Here is a 21390-nt window from a genome sequence, read left to right on the forward strand (position 1 = left end):
GTCAGTACACTCTCTTCCTGGACATGATAATTGCATGTACCCCTCACTAAATATCTACCTCAACATCACTAAAAATAAAAAGTTATTAAGACATTCTTAGAAATGTTATACATTTTTTATAAATCTCTGAAAATAAGGTAAAGGTCTAGAATTATTACCACATATTTTTAAAATGACTTTCAAGCTATAAAAACGCAGAGGTAGAAAAATGTCCCACCTCATGAAACAGCACTTTTGATGATTATAGGTTCAGACCCAGCAAACATTACTATTTATGTGTCAGAGGCTGCATATGTCAGAACTAAATATATCCACCATGCTCTATGCCAGTCCTCGGCAGCATCATGCCATGTTTAGGAAGGTAATGCTGCTCTATCTAAACAAGCAGTGACTGACAGCTTGGCAGGCTTGGTGATTGGTAAATTCATACACAGGAACAGCATTGCTGGCAGGGTAACTGCAATATGCAATACATTGTGCATTAGTCCTTATTATACAGAAGTTTGCCTAATGAAGGCAAGCTAAAAAAATTACATCTGTCCTAACTAACTTTACATTGAGACTTCTGAACTCGCTGTTTAGATAGATATTATATACTGGGGTAAATTAAAAAAGAAAGGCACCTCCAACTTGCCGTGTGGTGAATACATTTCAGGATGTTGGGCCAGAATGAAAACCGTTCTCGTCTGTCCTGGATAAATAGTCCAGTTGACCTGTTTTGTACAATGCCTTGTTAGAAATGGCTGTGGGTCAGTCATGTTATGTCAAAGTGGCAGTGTGAAGTTTAATGGAGCATTATCATAGTTTGTTAGTCACATGGAATTGTTCTCAGTCATTAGTCCTATAAGCCCTATTCTGCTGGATCACGCTAGAAGTCTCTGGTTTCCTCCTGAATGGCCATAATTAGCCCAACACAGACCATACTTATTTTGTGATTATTTGGTTCATGACACAAGCTTCTAAAGGAAATATAAGCATGTAAATGAAATCCAGCATGACCATAGGTTTTCTGTTTGTCTAGAAATTGCATATACACCAGGCAGGAATAATTGACACTGGTTGCCGTTGCAAGCTAATCAATGCTAGACTGAAGGTCTCTTGTGACACTTGCTAAAATGTCAGTTTCACTGCAACGCAATAATCAATATGCTTATTTAAAGAGACTTTTGGAAATTACAAAGGACTTTGGTGGCTTAGAGCAAAATTAAATGCAGGAGAGCATACATCCTTTATATTTGCTGAACAAATTTGTTTCATTAACCAAAACAAGTCTCCTGTTAGACAATTAAATCTAGACCCCTCCTGCCCATCACTACTCTTCCGTCTGTCTGGATTAAAGGCCACCAATTTACCAAAAGTGCTGACGAAGCGGACCCTCCCCCCCCTCCCCATTCAGAGCGGAACAATTACATTACAAACAATTGTGTTTTTGATGGCAGAACATGTTTGTGTGGGCTGTAAAGTGACAAAGCTTAGGAGAAGGGATCCCTTGTGTATTAAATGTTTTCTGTGTTTTTACACATTTTGTTCTGCAGCCCAAATAAAGGCGACAGATTTCCATAACATTTATATGTGTTACAAGAAGAAAATTGGTTTGGGAATTTATACCAGTGCGTATAAAAATATAGATCCTATTTATGCTCCTGAGCTGAAATGTTTCAGGACATAACATAAGATAGATTTAGAAGTAGAGAGGAATTTACAATTGATACAGGTTGAGTCTCCCATATCCAAATATTCCGAAATATGGAATTATTTTGGCATGATTTGATTTTTGATGGTTCAGTGTACACAAACTTTATCTAAGGCACAAATTATAAAAAATATTGTATAAAATTACCTTCAGGCTGTGTGTATAAGGTGTATATAACACATAAATGAATTTCATTTCTGTGCACAAACTTTGCTTGAGCCACAAAATTATTGAAAAATATTGTATAAAATTACCTGCAGGCTGTGTGTATAAGGTGTATATACAACATAAATGTATTCTGTGTGTGTATTGGGGTCCCATTCCAAAGATATTTCATTATGATATGCAAATATTACAAAATACGGAATATTCCGTTATCCAAAATACCCCTGGTCCCAAGCATTTAGGATATGGGAGACTCAACCTGTATTGATAAGTAAGCACAGGAAGCTTAATTTTGATGCTTCAAGCATTGGCAGAGCTGTCCGAAACAATCCAGGTATCCAATTTGATGACGGTCGTCACATGGAATTCAATGCACTTTGAAACTGCTTTGAAGATGATACATAATTTTATAAAAGAGGAGAAAAAAAAAGAAAGCATCCTACCAGCATGTACATCTAACAACTCCACTCACAGCCCATTTTGTGCCTAGGTATCTTAGGTTACTAGTGTGCCCATTTTGTGCCTAGGTATCTTAGGTTATTAGTGTGCCCATTTTGTGCCTAGGTATCTTAGGTTAGCCATGTGCATCACGTAATTCTACAGTGCAGCACCCGGCTCCTGTCACTGAGGGGGAGCCGCGGTTTGGTGTCACCCCTTGGCGGATGACACCCGGGTGCGGCCAGCACTCCCCTTGTGACGCCACTGGTGTGCCCATGTTGTGCCTTAGTATCTTCAGTTATTAGTGCGCCCATTTGTGCCTAAGGGCTCTATTTATTAAAATTATTTTTACTAAAATAAAGTGAAAAATCACCTAAGGTTACTACAGGGCAATTGGAGTAGAATTTGTAAAATTCTACTACAAGTCCTAATTATCACTTATTTTTAGTAAGCAGTTCGTATTTCCCATAATTGTAATGGGAAATGTGATCTGGCCAAAGTTACTAAAAATAAATTGTGAAAAAATACTGGGGGAAGCCCTGTAATAATAACGCCACCTGGAGGTGGCGTTATCCAGGGTCTTCCCTTGTTACCAGACTCCTGCTCTGCTCTAACGGGCAGAGCAGAGCCCGGGGCCGACCCCAGTGAACAGCAGTGTGGTCTAAACAGACCACATGCTGATTACTGCTAAAAAAAAAAAAAAAAAACTTCCCTGAGTCCAGGGACCGCTGATCGGGGCTCCCGTGATGTCCTCCCTCCGGTCAGCTGGTCTCCCAGCCTGCACTGGTGCCCGGTCATCTCCTGACTGAGTCCTATGGGATGTCAGCTGACATGCGGATTGTAGTGTGATATTACCGAGTGAATTCGCATTGCAAATTCAGGCAATATCACAGGGATTTACTATAAATCCCTTGCAGGGACAGAGCTTGTGATAAAGCTCTGTCCCTGCGGATCCCATCCGCACTCTAGTTGCGGTATTTTCAGAAAAAATACTGCGACTAAGAGCCCGTGCATGCACCGACCCACCGTCGCTGCTACCCCCCACCGATGCTAAGCCCCGCCCCCGCGATCGTGGACCCCCACGACCCCCCCCTCCCTTTATTACACTTACCTGCATCCTCCTGGCCTCCGGTGATCTTCTCCGGGCTTCCCGATCAGGTGATTTCCCACACTGCACTGGGACCCGATCACCTGATGAACGGGCCGCAGTGCACTATGGGAGACCAGTTGACCGGAGAGGAACCATCACCGGAGGCCCGATCACCGGTCCCTGGATTCAGGTAAGTAAAAAAAAAATGTTTCAATTTTTTTTTTTTTTTACAGCAATCAGCTTGCGGTCTTTTTAGACCACATAGCTGATTACTGGTACTGGCTCCCGCCTCTGCTCTCCCCGTTAGAGCAGAGTGGGAGCCCGGTAACTGGGGGGACCCTGGATAACGCCACCTCCAGGTGGCGTTATTATCACAGGGCTTCCCCCGGTATTTTTTTACAATTTATCTTCAGTAACTCTGGTCAGATCACATTTCCCATTACAATTATGGGAAATACGATCTGCTTTACTAAAAATAAGTGATACTAGGGGTTGGAGTAGAATTTTACTAATTCTACTCCAATTGCCCTGTAATAACTATAGGTGATACTAAAATAATGTGAAAAGGGTGTGAAAACACCCTTTTTCACTTTATTTTAGTAAAAATAATGTTAATAAATAGAGCCTTAAGTATCTTAGGTTATTAATGTGCACATTTTGTGTCTGGGTATCTTAGGTTATTAGTGTGCCAGTTTTGTGCTTAGCTATCTTAGGTTATTAGTGTGCCCATTTTGTGCCTAGGTATATTAGGTTACTGGTCTCATGTTTTTGGTAGACTGTTTTTAAAATTGGCAAATGGCATGTACAAAGTCTAAAAATCTTTTCATGTGTAAATGTTAGAAAAACAAAAAAGGCATACCAGACTTACCCTTTAGGGATCCATTAGGGCCATTGATTTAAAAATTGCCTTTCAAGATTTTTTTCCCAAAATAAAAGCAGTTCTCCTATTGTCTGCAATGTGTAAGTAGTCCACCTGACCTGTTCTGTACAGTGCCTTGTTATAAATGGTTGTGGCTATGTCATGTTATGTCAGAGTGGCAGTGTGGAGTTTAATGGAGCATTATCACGATTTTGATATTGTTCTCTGACTTTTGTCCCATAAAACCCAACCTAATGGATCGTGCCCGAGGTCCCCTTTCCCATTTCATTCGCTGCTAAGATCTCGTGAAGTAGATTGAAGTTTTCTGTGTAGTTCATTTCACAAAATGCACAGACATATCACAACAGAAAGACTCCGCTACGGAAACCACCAGGCATAGAAACTGAATTGTACGTTATTGCTTTGGACGGTGATCTTTAAAGTTAATGGTTAGTGACTTTGTGCTATGAAGCCTGCACATTCCCTGCCAAGTATCGCAAGGTAAAAAAAAAGCTTTCCCTTTCTCATTCCATCAGGAATATGACTATAATGTGTATTTGCCTCATCGGCCCGTTATGCAGACATAAAACGTCTCACTGCAGTTAACCCTCGTCATTGCTGCAGAGGCATGAGTGTTCCTCTATTCTGCTGGGTCTTGGAGACCTTTCAAACATTATACGCCAGCCAGGAGGCGATCTCCGCATTTCCGCAGTAGCTTCTCGGTGTTGTTTTTTTTCCTCCTTACCAATTCCTTTTCAAAATACAACTTAATGTGTTTTCATATAGAGTCAGGGCAGGTTTTCATTGGCAGTATAATGTATATCTTGGCTTTAATAGTCAGGGTGTTCCAGATTCAGCTTTTTCTTTTTTTTGCAATATTTCTAAATGGACCAAATTGAAAATTATTCATTATACCTTGGTTGCGGCCAACATGCAGGTCAGGCTCTACAGATGTAGGAAATTACCCATAAATAAATCTAGATGCAAAGATTGAGGCTTCTGATACTGCTCCGCTTGCAGCCAATATTCAGGTGTGATAGCTATTACCCTGGTTTCAAAAAGATCTTCAAAGGTCCTTGCTTCAATTCTGCTCTATGAATAATTTTCACTTTGTACCAATCAAAGGCAACACCACTGTTACTGCACAAGCACGCCTGCAAAATAGAACTCACTGCAAGACCGTTCCTCTTTCTATTTTTTGGTCTACTATATAAACCATAGAAAGTTAAGGCAACTGTGAGCCTTCTGCCATTTACTTAAAAAGTTTATTGGGAATAGCTGATGCAGGCAGCGATCATCAGCACCCCTCTGCTGTTCTTGCCAGCTAAATTGCTGCAGGATCTCCCCTGGGAGTAACTGAAGGGCTAAAGACCCAAGCTAGCTAATGAATCTCCCACATATCTAGGAAGTCTCAGCTCCCCTCTGCATTTGTTTATTTCCAAGCTACATGTTCCATCTAGTTAACAGTGAGTTTCCTTGCTGCTGGGTCTTTGCTATATTTGTATAATTTACCTTTCATGCAGCCTCTCACAGTGGAGAAAATTACAAATGATAGTTAATGTTCGCAAAGCAAATAGATCCAGCAGGGGAGATGAGTCTGAAGCCACCTTGGCTGATTAACAGCGTAGTCTTCATATTATGTTTTTTGTTTGCAAAAGATAAATGTGCGTTGAATGTAAATTCCCTTGGAAAAGATTCATTGCGTGACTCCCCTTCTCTATGGAGCCAGTGGAGAAAGACAAAGGTGAGGGACAGGCCACATAACACATATTCAGACAGTCGCATATTAAAATGTGCAAGAAACATTACCAGACGTAGACTTGAGCCAAGTGCCCTTGTCAAATACATATTCCACACTCTTTTTATTTTGTCTTCCTTCAAAAATAAGCCTCAGCGCTTTGAAGGCTCACTGTATGGAAAAGTTCCTTTTTGTAAAAGCGATCGTTCTTTTCTGACAAGGACGTTCCAGTGTCTGAGGGATAATCAATTCAAAGGTTATAGTTGGGTAGAGTCAAACAATTGTTCTAACATTTTTCGTGGTAATTTAGCCATAGGTTAAACTATTCTGTTGGTTTCAACTGAAGATATTTCAGTTTATCTCAAAAAGCAAATACCATTCCCTTTAATAATTGACTTTATATTTTTTTTAAATTGGTTTGGAGGTAACACAGAGTAGCATATCACAGCACTGATAGACAAATAAGAACAGCTTACGATAGACTACTAAGAATGATTTGTACTTTTTTTGTATAACGCTATATAAATGTGTGTGTATGTTTTATATATGTATATATGTATACATATATATATATATATATCTCAATTATGCACATAGGCAAATTGCTATATTTGGAACATGGGAAGCTAACAGAAAGTACTGTAAGCAAATCTGACTGTGGCTCTACTATCTGTAGGCTGTATAAATGGATAATTCTATTATCACTAAAATAGCACAGACAATCAAATAAAACATGATGTGGGTATGATATAATAGTTTGACAATAGCAATGTAGACATTCAGCATGTCGACACGAGGATGTTGACATACAGATATGTCCACTTCCTTCTTTGCCACTTGTGTGGCAAATCACACCATATATGGCGTGAGTCATGCGCCCGCAACCGGGTACGCACGCTGCATTCGATGGTGAGATTGTCGACCATAGTATCTAACCCTTACTGCAACCTATCCCTAACACTGACATGTTCATAATATAGATATGCATAATATCGACACTTTGTAAATGTTGACATGGTGCATGTCGACAATATGAATGGAATTGTCAACATTTTAAATGTCAACATTCAGAACAATTTGACATTAGTGTCGACATTCTGAATGTCAACAATATGACTGGTATTGTTGTGAAGACTTAGGGGCCCATTTATCAATAATCGCATTAAGGCCCTCATTCAGAGCCGTACGCTCTGAGCAGAGCGCACGCTCTGAATGAGGGCCACCCTCCATATTTATGGAGCGTCCTCCTGGACGCTCGTATAGCTGTGGGTCACCACCCACAGCCTATACGAGCGTGCAGTTTGATGGCCGCGATGGTCTTGACCATCGCCACTGCGAGCCGGAGCCTGCGGTTGAGGTTTTCAACCGCAAGGCCCGGAGTGATTTTGGCTCTATCAGAGCCAAAATCACTCCCACTGACATCACTAGTGATGTCAGTGGGCCGGCTTCTGACGGTAGGCGTTCCCTTGGGAGCGCCTCCGTCAGGGAGGCACGCCCCCGGCACGCCCACCAAAGGGGGCGTGCTGTCAATCAACATTGACAGCACGCCCCCTTTGATCAGACACAACGAGCGAAGGAAAGTCCTTCGCTCGTCGCGTCTGGCGCATGCGCACGACGGAGCTCCCGCCGTCGTGTGCATGCGCAGTGCACAACATCGACCCACTTGCGAGCGGACAGCCGCTTGCGAGTGGGTCTGAATCAGGCCCTAAGACTGCTACAGTGCAATCTTTTATTTACAATGGGCAAAGAACAGTCCCCAGGCTCTTGATTTGTGTACAAGTAAGACTTGACCAGGTGTCCAAATTATTTGTTGAATACGGTTTTCCCTTCCTTTAGAAGAAGTGGAGTGAGTAGAAAGTATAGGATAAAGTGCTTAATAAAGAAAAAAGATCAGAATGATTCCTGTTTTTATATCGCTAGAAATCTTTTTGCATCGTCCACTGCATCTTTTAAATCTGTAACCTACTGTACAGTCCTCAACCTGCAGATGGCGCTCTGACATATGTTCATAGACTTGCATAACAAAAGTGTTATTTGCATACCTACTGAAATTAATTTCCTGAAATATAAAAAATATTATTGTGTGTTAACAGTATGATTTTGTGGAACTTCTGGAAGGAAGCAGATTAATTTCAAGAGAGAAACGCAACCTGCTGGAGTCTGAGAAGGCTGCTCGGCTTCCAAGGTCTGTCAGCATACACGAAGCTGGCTTCATCCAGTATCTGAACTCTGGAATCTGGCACGTAGCATTTTATAATGACGGCAAAAACCCTGAATCTGTGTCCTTTAACACAATAGTAATAGGTAAGTAAGCCAGCTACTCTAACTACCAGTGATCAAGTTACTAAAATATAGCGTTTGCACTAATAGCTATAATTTTAATTTACTTTTAAATTTGTATTATTTCCTGTAGTGTTGTTTTATGTGTATAGAAAATATTGAAAGGATAAAACCTTCAATAAACCACATTAAGTTTATAGCGCTTTCTGTAACACTTTTATGGTGTGTGTTAAAAAGGTACCCTGTCACTGATAGTGTAAAAAAGTGCAATATTTGCAGCGAAAAAATGCTTGCCCAACCTTTCCCTGTAGGCGGTGTTCTCCTTTGGAAGTTTTCCGTCCTGTGGAGTGGCTGTTGCCGGATCTGTCAGCTGCGATTAGCCAGCTGATAACGGATCTGTTAGCTGTGGGAGGCTTCCGTCCGTCCGACCGCTATATTCTAGAGTTGCAGGGTGCCTGTTAGTGAAAATGGAAATGCTGCACGCTCCTCTGGCGCGTGGCTCGGAGCAGGGGGCGTAGTTTTGAGACACACCCCTTTTCATATTCTGCAGCGCTTTACAGATATTTGGCCATTCACAACAGTCCCTGCCCCAGTAGAGCTTACCATCTACAGTATATTCCCTACCACATGTACATACACACAGGGTTAATTTTATGTTGGGAGCCAATTAACCTACGAGTATATTTTTGGAGTGTGGGAAGTAACCGGAGCACCAGGAGGAAACCCACGCAAGCACAGGGAGAATATACAAACTCCACACACCTAGGACCCTAGTGGAAATCGAGCCCACAACCTCAGTGCTGTATGGCAGTAATACTAACCATTACACCACCTGTGCTGACCAATTTAAACAAATAAAAATTAATTCTGTCTGCACTCCCAAATACAACAAGCAAAACAGGAACGGCACTCAGATACATCTTTAGTAAATAAATGCAGGTCTATTAAAAGCAGCAATGTTTCAGGGGTGTAACCCCCTTTAACAAGCCAACACTATGATAAATATATATATTAATTATAAAAAATCTGAACTCTCATCTTCTTTAATACAACTGTAAGGGGTGCTCTTAGCCGGTCACCCCAAATGTGGTCCAGAAATACACTGCATGGACACTCACCAAAGCAGCAGAAGTAATTTCAAATGGTTTAATTTTTGCAAATGGCAGCATGACGATGCAGAGAGAGGGGAACCCAGGAGGCAGAGGTGCGGGTTTCAGCTGGGCATGGTGCAAGTTGTGCTACAGTGCTGGCAGCATCTTAAACATGGAGCCGGCAGCATCTTGAACATGGCGCCAACCACAAACCAATTACAGCTCGCGAAACAGCAGACAATTAGGCGCAACCGCTCCTGAATGGCTGCTGTTTCGCGAGCTATGATTTGCTCGCTTCCGGCGCCATGTTTAAGATGTTGCTGGCAGTGTTAAGATGCCGCCGGCGCTGTTCCACAACTTGCACCATGCCCAGATGAAACCCGCACCGCTGCCTCCCGGGTCCCCCTCTCTCTGCAGGCTCGGGACTCGGGAGATCGGTGAACAGGGTTCGCCTATGGTAGTGAGTAACTGAACATTAACGCTGGGTACACTAGGACGACTGGCAATCGTGCAGTTGGTCGGGGCAATTTCCCTTCGTCCCAGACCATCACAGATTTCCGGTACACACATAAGGTGCATACACACTAGACGATATGCTCCCTGAGCGATATCGTCTAGTGTGTCCCCGGCAGGCTGTGCTCAATGTCGTTCATGACATTGAGCACAGCCGCTGAACGATATCATTAGCGATATCGTTCAGCGCCGGGCTCTCTCACCCATTCCCTGACATGCAGCAACCTGACGAGGTCGTCAGGTTGGCCTGCATGTCAGCCCGATGAACGAGGATGACGAACGACCCGCGGGAACGCGCGTCGTCGTCATCGTTCATCTTTTTTGTGTTAAACATGGACGATAAAGTGGACGACTGAACGATAACGATATCGTTATCGTTCAGTCGTCCACTTTAATCGCCCAGTGTGTACGCACCATAAATGATTTAATGAACTGCTGAACGATACCTTGTTTGATTGACCGTGCAGCATGGTTAATCAAACAATCTCGTATGTCGTACGCAGGAGTGCGCAATTGAGGGTACACACTAGACGATTTGTTGTTCCAATATGACAGATAGTCCCGATATCACCCTAGTGTGTACCCACCCTTAAAGGGTATATTTACAAAAGGTTGATTTTAATCTATTTCAAATCGATCTAAATCAATCAACATCAATGTTGTTTTGATTTTATTATTTATTATTGTTAAGCTACATTTTTACCACAAGGGTTCCACAGCCGCAGCACCTAACAAATGAGCAAAACAAGAAAACAATGACTTACAGTACAAAACAATGCAGGACAAGGACATGGTTTATAACATTGCTGCTTTCGTGATCATAATACTCAAATAACCAGCAGAGCGGCAGCAACCAAAGGTTATGTGCCGTTGTAAGGAGTATAAGGTAGTATAAGTAAGGGAAAGGAGAAGTACATGAGGGAAGAGGGCCCTGCTCATAAGAGCTTACATTCTAAAGGGGAGGGGCAGACAGACAGGTGTGACACAGATGGGGTAGACAGTGAGAAAGGAGCAAGGAGCTGTGGGTTAGGATGAGAGCTGGAAGGGTTTGATGAAGAAGTGGGTTTTGAGAGCCCTTTTGAAGTTTAATAGAGAGGTGGAGAGTCTGCTAAGGAGCTGGAGAGAATGTTGATTGATTTGAAATCAATTAAAATCGACCTTTAGTAAATATACCCCTATGAATAGAATGTGCAATGCTGTATTACAATGCAAGTTAGATGCAGCATTTCAATACCAGTGGTTACCTGATACTTGCCTACTTCCTCCAGTGTGGAAGAGTGAAACTGTAATCCTTTTCCAGATATTTTACCTATTTATTATTTATTTTTAATATTTGTATGTAGGTAAGATAACGTATGCGATAGCATACAGTGCGGCTGCTAGAAGAAGTCCATAAGATAGCTAATTCTGCCACATTTATTATATGGCTTTGTGTGTACAATAATCCTGACACCAAAGGAAAAGTGAGACACTGTGCAATAATATTTAAAATCTATTTTTTCATCTTACCTTTTTGCTGTTTTATATTGAGTCTGAGGTCCAAGTTCCCTGCCTGCTGAAGAAAATGACTGACGTACATTTATGTCTCAGCTAATTATAGCATAACTATCTGCAAAGGCAGTGGGCAAGAATGTCATTTTAAATTAGTCAACCTGCATTAAGAATATTCTGCGTTCTGGACATTCTTGTCATAGCAAATTGAAACTTCTAATCCTATCCAGCGCAGCCAGCAATTATAGGAAATAAGTCCATATTTGCTTTCCTTGAATTACTAAGCAAGTCTGGCATTGCCTGACCGATAGAAAGGCCTGGTAGTTCTGAAAGGAAAAGCAAGAGAAGAATATAAGGGGAAAACCTGTATTGCCACAACCCAGCAGGTCTTCCATTTCAATACTTGTATAAATAGTCTTAACACATCTGTTATTTTTCAGAGTCCGTTGTCGAATGTCCCAGAAATTGTCATGGAAACGGAGAGTGTGTTTCAGGAACCTGCCATTGTTTTCCAGGCTTTCTAGGCCCCGATTGTTCAAGAGGTACACAGATTGGTTTTCTTTTGTTAAGTAAATACAACTAAGACGCTGGAACAGTAGCCGTTAGTATTTGAACAACAAGCGCCTGAGATGTAGTTATTTATTTGCTTTATCCTATGGTGTTTTCATCTTATAATCTTTTCTACCGCTTGTGTAAAAAAGGAAAACTGTTCCAATTCTTCTCTTGTCATGTTATATTTCACAGCTGCCTGTCCTATATTGTGTACTGGGAATGGTCAGTACTCCAAAGGACGCTGTCTCTGTTATAGTGGCTGGAAAGGAACAGAGTGCGATGTGCCCAGTACTCAGTGCGTTGATGCTCTATGTGGTGGACATGGAATTTGTATCATGGGATCATGTGCGTGTAACTCCGGTTATAAAGGAGACAACTGTGAGGAAGGTAAATAGAATTGTTGTGTGGGCAAAGATGTCTTTTGTCTGCAAAGTGTTATGTTTCTGTATGAATTGAGGGGCTTTTGTGTGAGGTATTAGAAATAAACAATAATGACTCTAATCAATGCTTTATTGCTATCGAAAAGGGTACTAAACTCACCACCAGCTTGCTGCATCTCAGCAATGATGGTAGAAGAGCTTCCCGCTTCCAGGAAAAAAGATGGCGGTACTGCGTCCCGCTGAGTGCTGTCAGTAAACAAAAAAAGCACTGATATTAATGTTTTAAGGTGTTTTTAATCTCTTTTGTTAGGGAACATATAAATACTTTCAGAATATCCTCATCTAAGCATTTTATAAAATGTGCCAGTACTGACAAGTAATTCATTCCAACGCACTTCACAGTCGTTCCAGAGCCTAAATTACACTGAAACCTGATGCATGGCTTTCGGCATTACCAGATGTAATTAGGAAATCTGTGATGCTGTTACGTAGAGCATAGACCATTTTGTCTTGGCTTCTAAGAGAGGAAGCCGCCATTTTATTTCCTTGATCAAATTGTTTTTATTGATTTGCATGTGCAAAGCAATGCAATTAAGTCCCTGGAATTACATTTTCAGACCATTGACCCTACAAGTGTAACGTTTTATTGAGTCAAATTGCTGAATTAAGTCTCATCATCCAAAGCACATTAATGGCAGACCAGGAAAATGCAGAGTATTCAGCCGATACATTAAAACAGCCTAATTGTCTGTTAGAATGGTCACATTATGCCTTGGACAACGTGAGAGAGTGCATCTGTATCCCAAGCTCCATGCTGGTCAGAGAGGACATGCTTTTTATATCACAGTGAAAATATTTGCTCTGTTGTTCATTTCACTGTTAGGACAGTCAATAAAAATTTTTTAACTGCATTTATGCCACAATAAAATCTTCTTGTAAAAGCCTTATTTGTCTAGGTAATGTAGAAGTGCAGTACATGAATACTATATTTATTCTGTATACTTCTCTTTTGATAGCTGATTGCCTGGACACAATGTGTTCTTATCATGGGGTTTGTATTCACGGTGAATGCCACTGCAACCAAGGATGGGGAGGTAGTAACTGTGAAATCCTGAAATCGATGTGCCCAGACCAGTGTTCCGGCCACGGCACATACATTCAAGAGTCTGGAAGCTGTACTTGTGATCCCAACTGGACTGGACCTGATTGCTCAACTGGTAAGAAATGGCAGATGGTGCTAAGTTTAAGTTTAGAAAACAACAATTCATATTATAACAGGTCAATTTTTTATTTCTTTCAATTGCAAAAAAAAAATTCAGGTATGACCAATACTCCTACATTGGTCAGTTATTTATAAATAGGTTTGATTAGAGTAGACATTGCATATGTAGTAACAGATTAGGCAGCTTCCTCTCTCAGTAATGTCACATGACAGCACACATTGGTACAACATGTCAGCCAGTACAGAATGGGTGCGGCTTGCCGTCACATCTTGTTTATACTCCGTTCATCCTTTGCATTAACTTACCCTTCCAGGAGTCCTCCTGCAGACTAATGTCTGTTTCCTTTTTATAAGATCAGTAGTGCAATGCTGTTACAAGGGGCACTCCCTCCTGGCTGCTCTACTTCAGCGATAGTGTACTGTCATGGTAGGGTGTCTTTGGGGATCCAGCTGGTAGATGTATGCATATTTTCCTGACAAAAATGTAATATCTCTCAAAGACGTCAGAACATTCCCAGCATTAATCTGGATCTGTCACAGGTGAGATTCCTGCCATGTCCCTAATGGGATCAGTATGATTTACCGGCGGACCTAAGTCCGGCGGTTCAAGTCCCGATGCCGGAATACTGGCAGTAAAGATCCCGACAAAGTAAGTAAATTTACTATTTCTAACCCTATCCCCCCCAACCCTCCAACCGTTCCCATGGGAACGCCTACTGTCTGAGTCCGGCCCCACTGACATCACTAGTGATGTCAGTGGGAGTGATTTTGGCTCTGATAGAGCCAAAATCACTCCAGGGCTTGCAGCAACGAGACCCTACGACAAGGGTCTCGTCGCAAGCCCGATGGTCGCGATGGTCTTGACCATCGCGACCATCTTTTTGGCCGCTCGCATATGCTGTGGGTGGTCACCCACAGCTATGCGAGCGGCCAGGAGGCCGCTCCATTTTAAGGTAGGAGGGCCCTGATTCAGAGCGAGCGCTCTGGTCAGAGCGTCCGGCTCTGAATCAGGCCCTCTGTCCTCTAACCAGTTTTATATGTATTCTGTCCCTGATTCCCCGGTCCTTCCTGTGTCAGCAGCTGCTTAGCAGGACAACCCAGGGCCACAAGTTGTAGGTGTCTCGCTGCGAAGTCTGTCACCTCCTTGTAAGTGTCCCTAGTAAGCAATGTATATCCATTATATTCCATGCCTCAGCCAGTGCCAGCTGGTAACAATATGGTGGGTCCGGCATACAGCTGGTGACAACACCCTTGTGTCATTATCTATAATCTGACGGTGACCAGATAAACTCTGTTGTTTCTTCTCTTGCACCATCATCAATCACTTGGGCAATAAGGAAATTTGGTGGATAATTTAATAACAGATTCATTAATACATTATGCATACAGCCCAAGTTATTGTAGCATTTAGTCACTCAGCTGACAGACTTGTCTTATACATTCCAGCTGAAATAACTGATAACTGCAACTCAGGGAAGTATCACATATTCAAAAACTCATTATTCAGACTATATACATATTTATGTATACTACAAAACCTTCATTTTGGCTTGTAATTCATGATGAAGGAGAGTTTAATAACTATCAGAAAGCGCCTTCAGCATGGTGCTTTATGTAAATGTTTCCGCCCTGTAGATGTCCCATGTTGCAAGCTGGATATTGTACATTACACATATTATAAAATGTGTCAATAATGGAATAGCTAATCATGTGACAGGAGTATATAGATCATGGTAGGCAACTAGTTTTACTATTCAGGATGTGTGAATACATAAGAACCTTATTTAATCTTCTGCAAAGCTACCAGTCAATGATACAGATTAGTAACATTTGATTGAACTGCGGAAAAAACAGATTTTTCTTGTAAAAATGTGCTTTCCAACCTGTATAGTAAACAATAACTTTGTTTTTTCCTTATGATTACAATCGTGTACAAGTATTGGATCTATTAGACAGTTGGCGTGGGTCTTAATGATATCCAAACAAGGGATTTCCTTAATTTTAAGCAATCGGTCTAAAATACACTATATGAAATTACTTTTCACATGAGCCCTGTCTTTCCCTACATTGCCCTTGGAATGACCTTACTTGTTAAAAGGACTCTTATAGTGTTAAGAAGTCCAGATAGACAGTGACATTTTGAACCTTGGCAAACCAATTCTGTGCTGCTGTAATTTAATATCTGAGGACAGATTTAGAATTGGGTGGTTTAGGTGTGTTAGAGCTCCACTCTAAAGGTGTGTGTCCACTAGCAGATAGTGGAACGACAGTACGATTACCAGGGCTGGCTCCAGGGGTCGGAGCACCCTGTGCCGGCCCCCTCTAGCGCACCCTCTCTAATATTTATAAAAAATTAAATTAAACAATGTTAAAAAAGTTAAAAAGATATTTTCTTATTCTTATTAAATTTGAATTGTAAAATGTTATAAAAAGACAAAGGATAATTACATACATAAGTGTTAGGAAGCTATAAGCAGGGCCGTCTCCAGAGGTCGGAGCACCCTGTGCTGGCCCCCTCCAGCGCGGCCTATCTTCGCCGCACGCGACCAAAAATGGGGACGTGACCTAATTAACATAGGCCACACCCCCTATGTGACGTTATTAGAAGGCGTGTCCGCCTCCAAATAACGTCAGGCTGTGGGAAGCCTCACTAGCTGGGCTTCCCCAAGCCCTCTCCCGTCACTGAATAGATGCCACGCGCATGCGCGCAGCATCCATTCAGAGTCTCAAGGGTCCGGCATTGCCGCACAGCTGCCGCAGAGGGGGGTCCCCAACCTCCCGAATTAACCACCCGCGGGCCACTTCGGCCCATGGGAGGAACAGTGAAACAGTAATGTCCTGCTGAAATCAGGATGCTGGGGAAGGGTGCGCCCTCTATGGGTGGCAGCCCTGTGCGACTGCTTAGGTCGAACAACCCTAGAGCCGGCCCTGGCGATTACAACATTGTAATCGCACAGTCGTTCTTCTTCCCCTGCAGTGCCTACACTGAACGATATGTCATTCAGTGTAAGCACCTTCCTTCATCTCTGAACATGGTCAATCTGTTGTTATCGGCAAATTGACCAGCATGTTCAGGCGACTATAGATGTCGGAAACGACCAGCAGTCTTTTTCGACAATTTCATTCACGATTAATGAGCGATTGAATGATAACGATATAGTTATCGTTCAGTTGCTCATTTTAATCGGCAAGTGGATACGCGGCTTAACTTGCAGTGTATAAATAAAGCTGGCCAGTATTTTTGTGTTACATGCAAATGTAAACCCCTTCCATCGTATTTGTCCAGGTGTAAAATAAATGCGCTCTTGTTTTCTGCAATTTCTTCTAATTCTAAATGAAGCCCTAAACTGATCAGCGGAGCTCCTCATAGTAACTATAAGAATAAACATCTGTGTGCATGATAGAATTTGCTTTCATTTCTTTCAGCATTTTGGAAATGACATAATTACAGTTTGCAGATAAGCAATTTTTTACCTTTATACATTCAAAATTAAACTTTCATAACCATTGCAGCTTACATACTGCTAGAAAACATAGGTCCTTGATTGCATGTCTGTGGCTCTCCCAATCAGGATCTAGCTCTCTCTTCTAACCCATCATTGAATCTTTGCTTCTTCCAACGCTGACTGAGAGGCTGACCATCCAAGGTCCTCAGTCACTGTAAATACTGACAAGCTGTTGAACTGCTGACAAAGGGGTCCCTAGAGTGGGGGTTGAGGTTTAAAATAATTGAATATTGAAAATTCCTGTAACATTTAATGTTCTTTGACATTGAGGGTTAAATGTAGCTTTCAATGTGCTTCCATTTGCGTACTGTGTATGCTCTGGAACGGTGCTGGTGAGCTATATACAATTCATTGTAGGGCTGTCACTGGGTGGTAACCCTGTTCTGACGTACAGTAGGCAATGTCCATTAAGAGTGTGCCAACAATATTGCGACTATCAGAGGTGGGTTTAAGAGAAGAGAGGACCTATGTATTGGTTCCGTAAAGGCACCCTCCTCTCTGGTAGGGCGGTAGTCTCTGAAAACATGAAGCTTCAGCAACGTTCCCGTAGACATCTTTACTGCGTATGCTCAGGTCTCTGGGAATATGGCGCCCATCAACTTTCTCAGAGACAACTCTTTTGTGTATGTGCAGAACACTGGGGAAATGGCCACCGCGCCATCTTTCCAGTGACTTCTGTACTGCAGTGCCAACCGACATGGGACTCCGCTGAGGAAAGCATAATTATGGGTGCAGGGTGTGCCCCCTGGAACCAGGGGCCTCTGTAGCACACACCTTGCACCTGTTACTGGCAGCTGTGTAGAGTTGTACCTACGGACATATCTTTTGAACCAAGGATAGGGCTAGTGCGAGTGAAGATAACAGTTATCAAAATGTGCAGATAAAGGCGGTCTGGACTCAGAAATAAGATGTGTAAAACTGAGTATACACATTTTGTTGTGTGCATGCAATGCAGGAGCTGTTATGGGCAACTTGCGCTCAACTCTGCATCGGCGCCTAAAGGGTTAAAAACAGTAAAAGTTGCTATATATTCATAAATGTAAACTAAACCTAGTTTCAGCTGTCTGTGACATTAAACATATCGTGTACCTATGTCACTGTGTCAGACTGATGTTTTTATCGCTGCATTTATTAAGACCTCTAATGCTGCCTTAAAACAGATTATATTTCCTTTTTAAGTGTAACCTTTGAGGATCACATAGTCTTAAAACCAGGAGGTGACCTTCAGACATCTGTAATCATGATGTAATAAATCTAAACCTAGAAAATGGTTTGTTCTGTTGCTGAAGGGAAGAAAATCTCAGTGTTTAGGTTGAAGATCAACACAGCTTTCCTCTATCTTCATACGCAGTCATTCCATTAATTAGACCTTCAATTCCACTTGAATTAAATTAGCTCTAATTAATAAGTTCATTACAAAGATTGACGCATCCTGTTCAAAGCTTGTGTGCTAAAAGCTGATAAACACCTTCACCCTAATGAAAAATTGATTAGATGGAACAAAAAAGGTACAAGTGAAATAAAACCCCTTTCTCTCCCACCGTCAAGTTGATATTCTGGAGCTTTGAAGTTAATCAAACCATCACGGGTCTCTTAATAAGAAACTGAACCTACTGTAGATAGAAATGATTTTAAAAGTAAACAGAAAAAGTTGAAGGTTGGTTTCATACAGGAATATGCTTCCTCGTTTTATCTTGCCTTTCCAGCCAAATTGTAATCGGTTTTAGTGAAAGCAAATTTATCGCCAGAAAAGAAATGGCTTTTTCATTTGTTTTTGATGAAGAGATCTATTTGTTTTCAGCTGATCCTGCCGCTCACATCAGAGGGAATGGCCAATAGGATGACAAAAGCAGCTTATATGAGGTCCTCCTCCCATATAATGCTGAACGACATAAGTGCATGACATTACATACAGCTGCACTACTCTTTCCATTAGAGCCGCTCGGTAAAATCCAACTGTCAATCATACATCATATAGCATTTGTCATCATAGCTGGTCCTATAGGGAAACTTTATTTGCAGAACATTAGACAGGACTAATATAATAGACATGTGTTGTTGTATCTGATGCAGTCCCACAGACCCAAGCTGGCTACACATACTATGGTCCAAATACAACACAGGGCCTGATTCATTACGGATCGCTATTGCGATCAAAGCTGCGATTACACACGCAGTTCTGCAGCGAAAATATGATGTTTGCAACTGCTCAGCTAGCATAGAGACGACCGCTACCGCTATCTCACATCCATAATACCTCACAGTCCTGCGTATACACTGGTACCATCGAGTAACATGGGCCCCTCACGCAGAATTACAGCTGGTCTGACCTGTGCAGAAATTGCAAGTCACGTCACACGCAGTGAGTACTCAAGCTGCGTATGCCGTCACAGTGGCTAATTTATGCATGCCATGTAATGGCGTTCAAAAGGACAGACACACCTGCGTTTCTCTGATCACTCCCCTGCCACCACCCCCAAATCCTGATGTCCCGTCACTCATTCTGCGATGGTTTTCTATCTACGTGCGTGATCGCAGTGCGATCACAATGCTGACCTGCGCGCGCACACTGCGGTGCATACGAATGCGCTGTACGCACCATCGGCCGATCTGCATAAGCTGTTGCAATTGTGATCCGTGATGAATCAGGTCCACAGTGCGAAATGTGCAAACTACAGAGATTTCGGCAATTTAGCTCTAAGATTGAAAGCACCATTCTTTTTAACAATACACAATCAACCTGGTTTCGAGGTGTTAAAGAATTGCTGCTTTAAATCTTCGTGCTAAATCGCCAACATATCAGGCCTTTGAAAATCTCATATGCTATTGCATTTGGGCCCATGCATCTGCTCCCATTTGCATTACACGTGGGTGGCTAAGTATCTTCCTTCACAACTTTATATGCTGGAAAGTAAACTGGATTTACGTGACAGAAAGTCATTAGGACGTTGTTAAAGATAGCTTCCTAACCTTCCTAATACAGAACTAGCGTGCATGTGTCTGCTTCCCATCTCTCACATTATACCATTCTCCCCTGTTCATTTAACTTTGCACTTGTAAGAATCTGTGTTGTATCTCTACACCTACAGTACACCTACAGTAATAACATATACTGTATATCGCTAAGGCTTCATCAGACAGGTAAGAGATACAATTATTATTTCATGCATTAGGAATCAAACCAACATAATTAACACTAATCAGGAGTATATTTTAAATATGTAAATGATTTCTGGCTAAATATTTATTAGTGGATACTTTGGATATATTTTCACACAAAATATATCCAAAGTAAATATGTAGCGTTATAAGGAACTCGTCAGACCACAAGTTCTGCTGAATGGGTCCCTGTCTAGATGAAGGTGCAAGTTTCAGTCCATCTCTGTTTCAATTATCTTCTTGCCTTGGTATTGGTATTTAAAATGTACAATTTAATAGTGAATGTGTGAGTTAAAAGACTGGATCTTATCATCAGTGTGGTTGAACCCAGTCCTTGTAGGTAGGTTCAGTAATACCATTTTATTCTGAATTAAAGTGGTGCCAGTCAGAGCAGCACCAGTTGACATGGTCAGCGTCAGTGTGTTGGAATCCTTCATAGTTAAGATACTATTAATTTAGCATTTAATCCCCTTTCACCCATATGCAGATTTATACACATCTGGAAATGTGACTCTCTGGTTTGCTATAAGTCCTCATCATCAGGGTGCATTTGACCTACAATAGGTATGTCACTTCAGTCATAAGTGTTGATGCATTTGAAATGCATACACCTCTTGTCCTTTTCGGTGCATGTGCAGTGCGATCTCATGCATGATATGCTCAGTGGTGTAATCCTGAATTCTGTATGAAAGGCTAATGGTAAAGTAGCCATAAAATGTTTTGGATCCTGGAGGAACTATCTACAGCTTTCAGGAGCTCCAGGAAAGGTTCTCGTTACTCAATTGTTATGTCTACCTCCACATTCATCATAAAAATCTGGCTCGCCACACTATGTCCTTGCAGATGATCTGTGGTCCTTGCTATCCTTCATCTGCTTCAACCAAATTTAGAATTCATTGTCTGTATTCTGACTTTTTTCTAAATTAACTTTTATGGACTAGATTGTGGTCCACATGGCAGTAGGACTTCTCCACCCTCTCTGACTCCATGATGATTAACAGCTCTGTGTAAAATACCATGAAAGCTCTTGGCTCCGCTAGGCTCCAGGAGGCACATATGAGAGTCTATGTCTCAGGCTCAGAGAACACATTGTTGTGGGGGAAACGAGACTTTGTCCTAAATGGAAAATATAGGAAGCAACCTTTAGACATAAGGAGCCTGATTCAGAGATGGACACTGAAGCGCGTGGGAGTGTGGAGGGAGATGAGGTTGG

General features: G+C 41.8%; 1 protein-coding gene across 1 annotated transcript in view; it reads left to right on the forward strand.

Moving 5' to 3' along the window:
- TENM3 (teneurin transmembrane protein 3) overlaps positions 1 to 21390 on the forward strand; it is a 776836-nt gene that overhangs the window by 565056 nt on the left and 190390 nt on the right. The window contains exons 9-12 of the mRNA XM_088446965.1: positions 8077 to 8287; positions 11799 to 11900; positions 12103 to 12297; positions 13307 to 13507. Coding sequence (XP_088303091.1) covers positions 8077 to 8287; positions 11799 to 11900; positions 12103 to 12297; positions 13307 to 13507 — 709 coding nt within the window. The remainder of the gene's footprint in view (positions 1 to 8076; positions 8288 to 11798; positions 11901 to 12102; positions 12298 to 13306; positions 13508 to 21390) is intronic.

This window comes from Taudactylus pleione, unplaced genomic scaffold (assembly GCF_031769625.1).
Source record: "Taudactylus pleione unplaced genomic scaffold, aTauple2 ptg000408l, whole genome shotgun sequence".
NCBI lineage: Eukaryota > Metazoa > Chordata > Amphibia > Anura > Myobatrachidae > Taudactylus > Taudactylus pleione.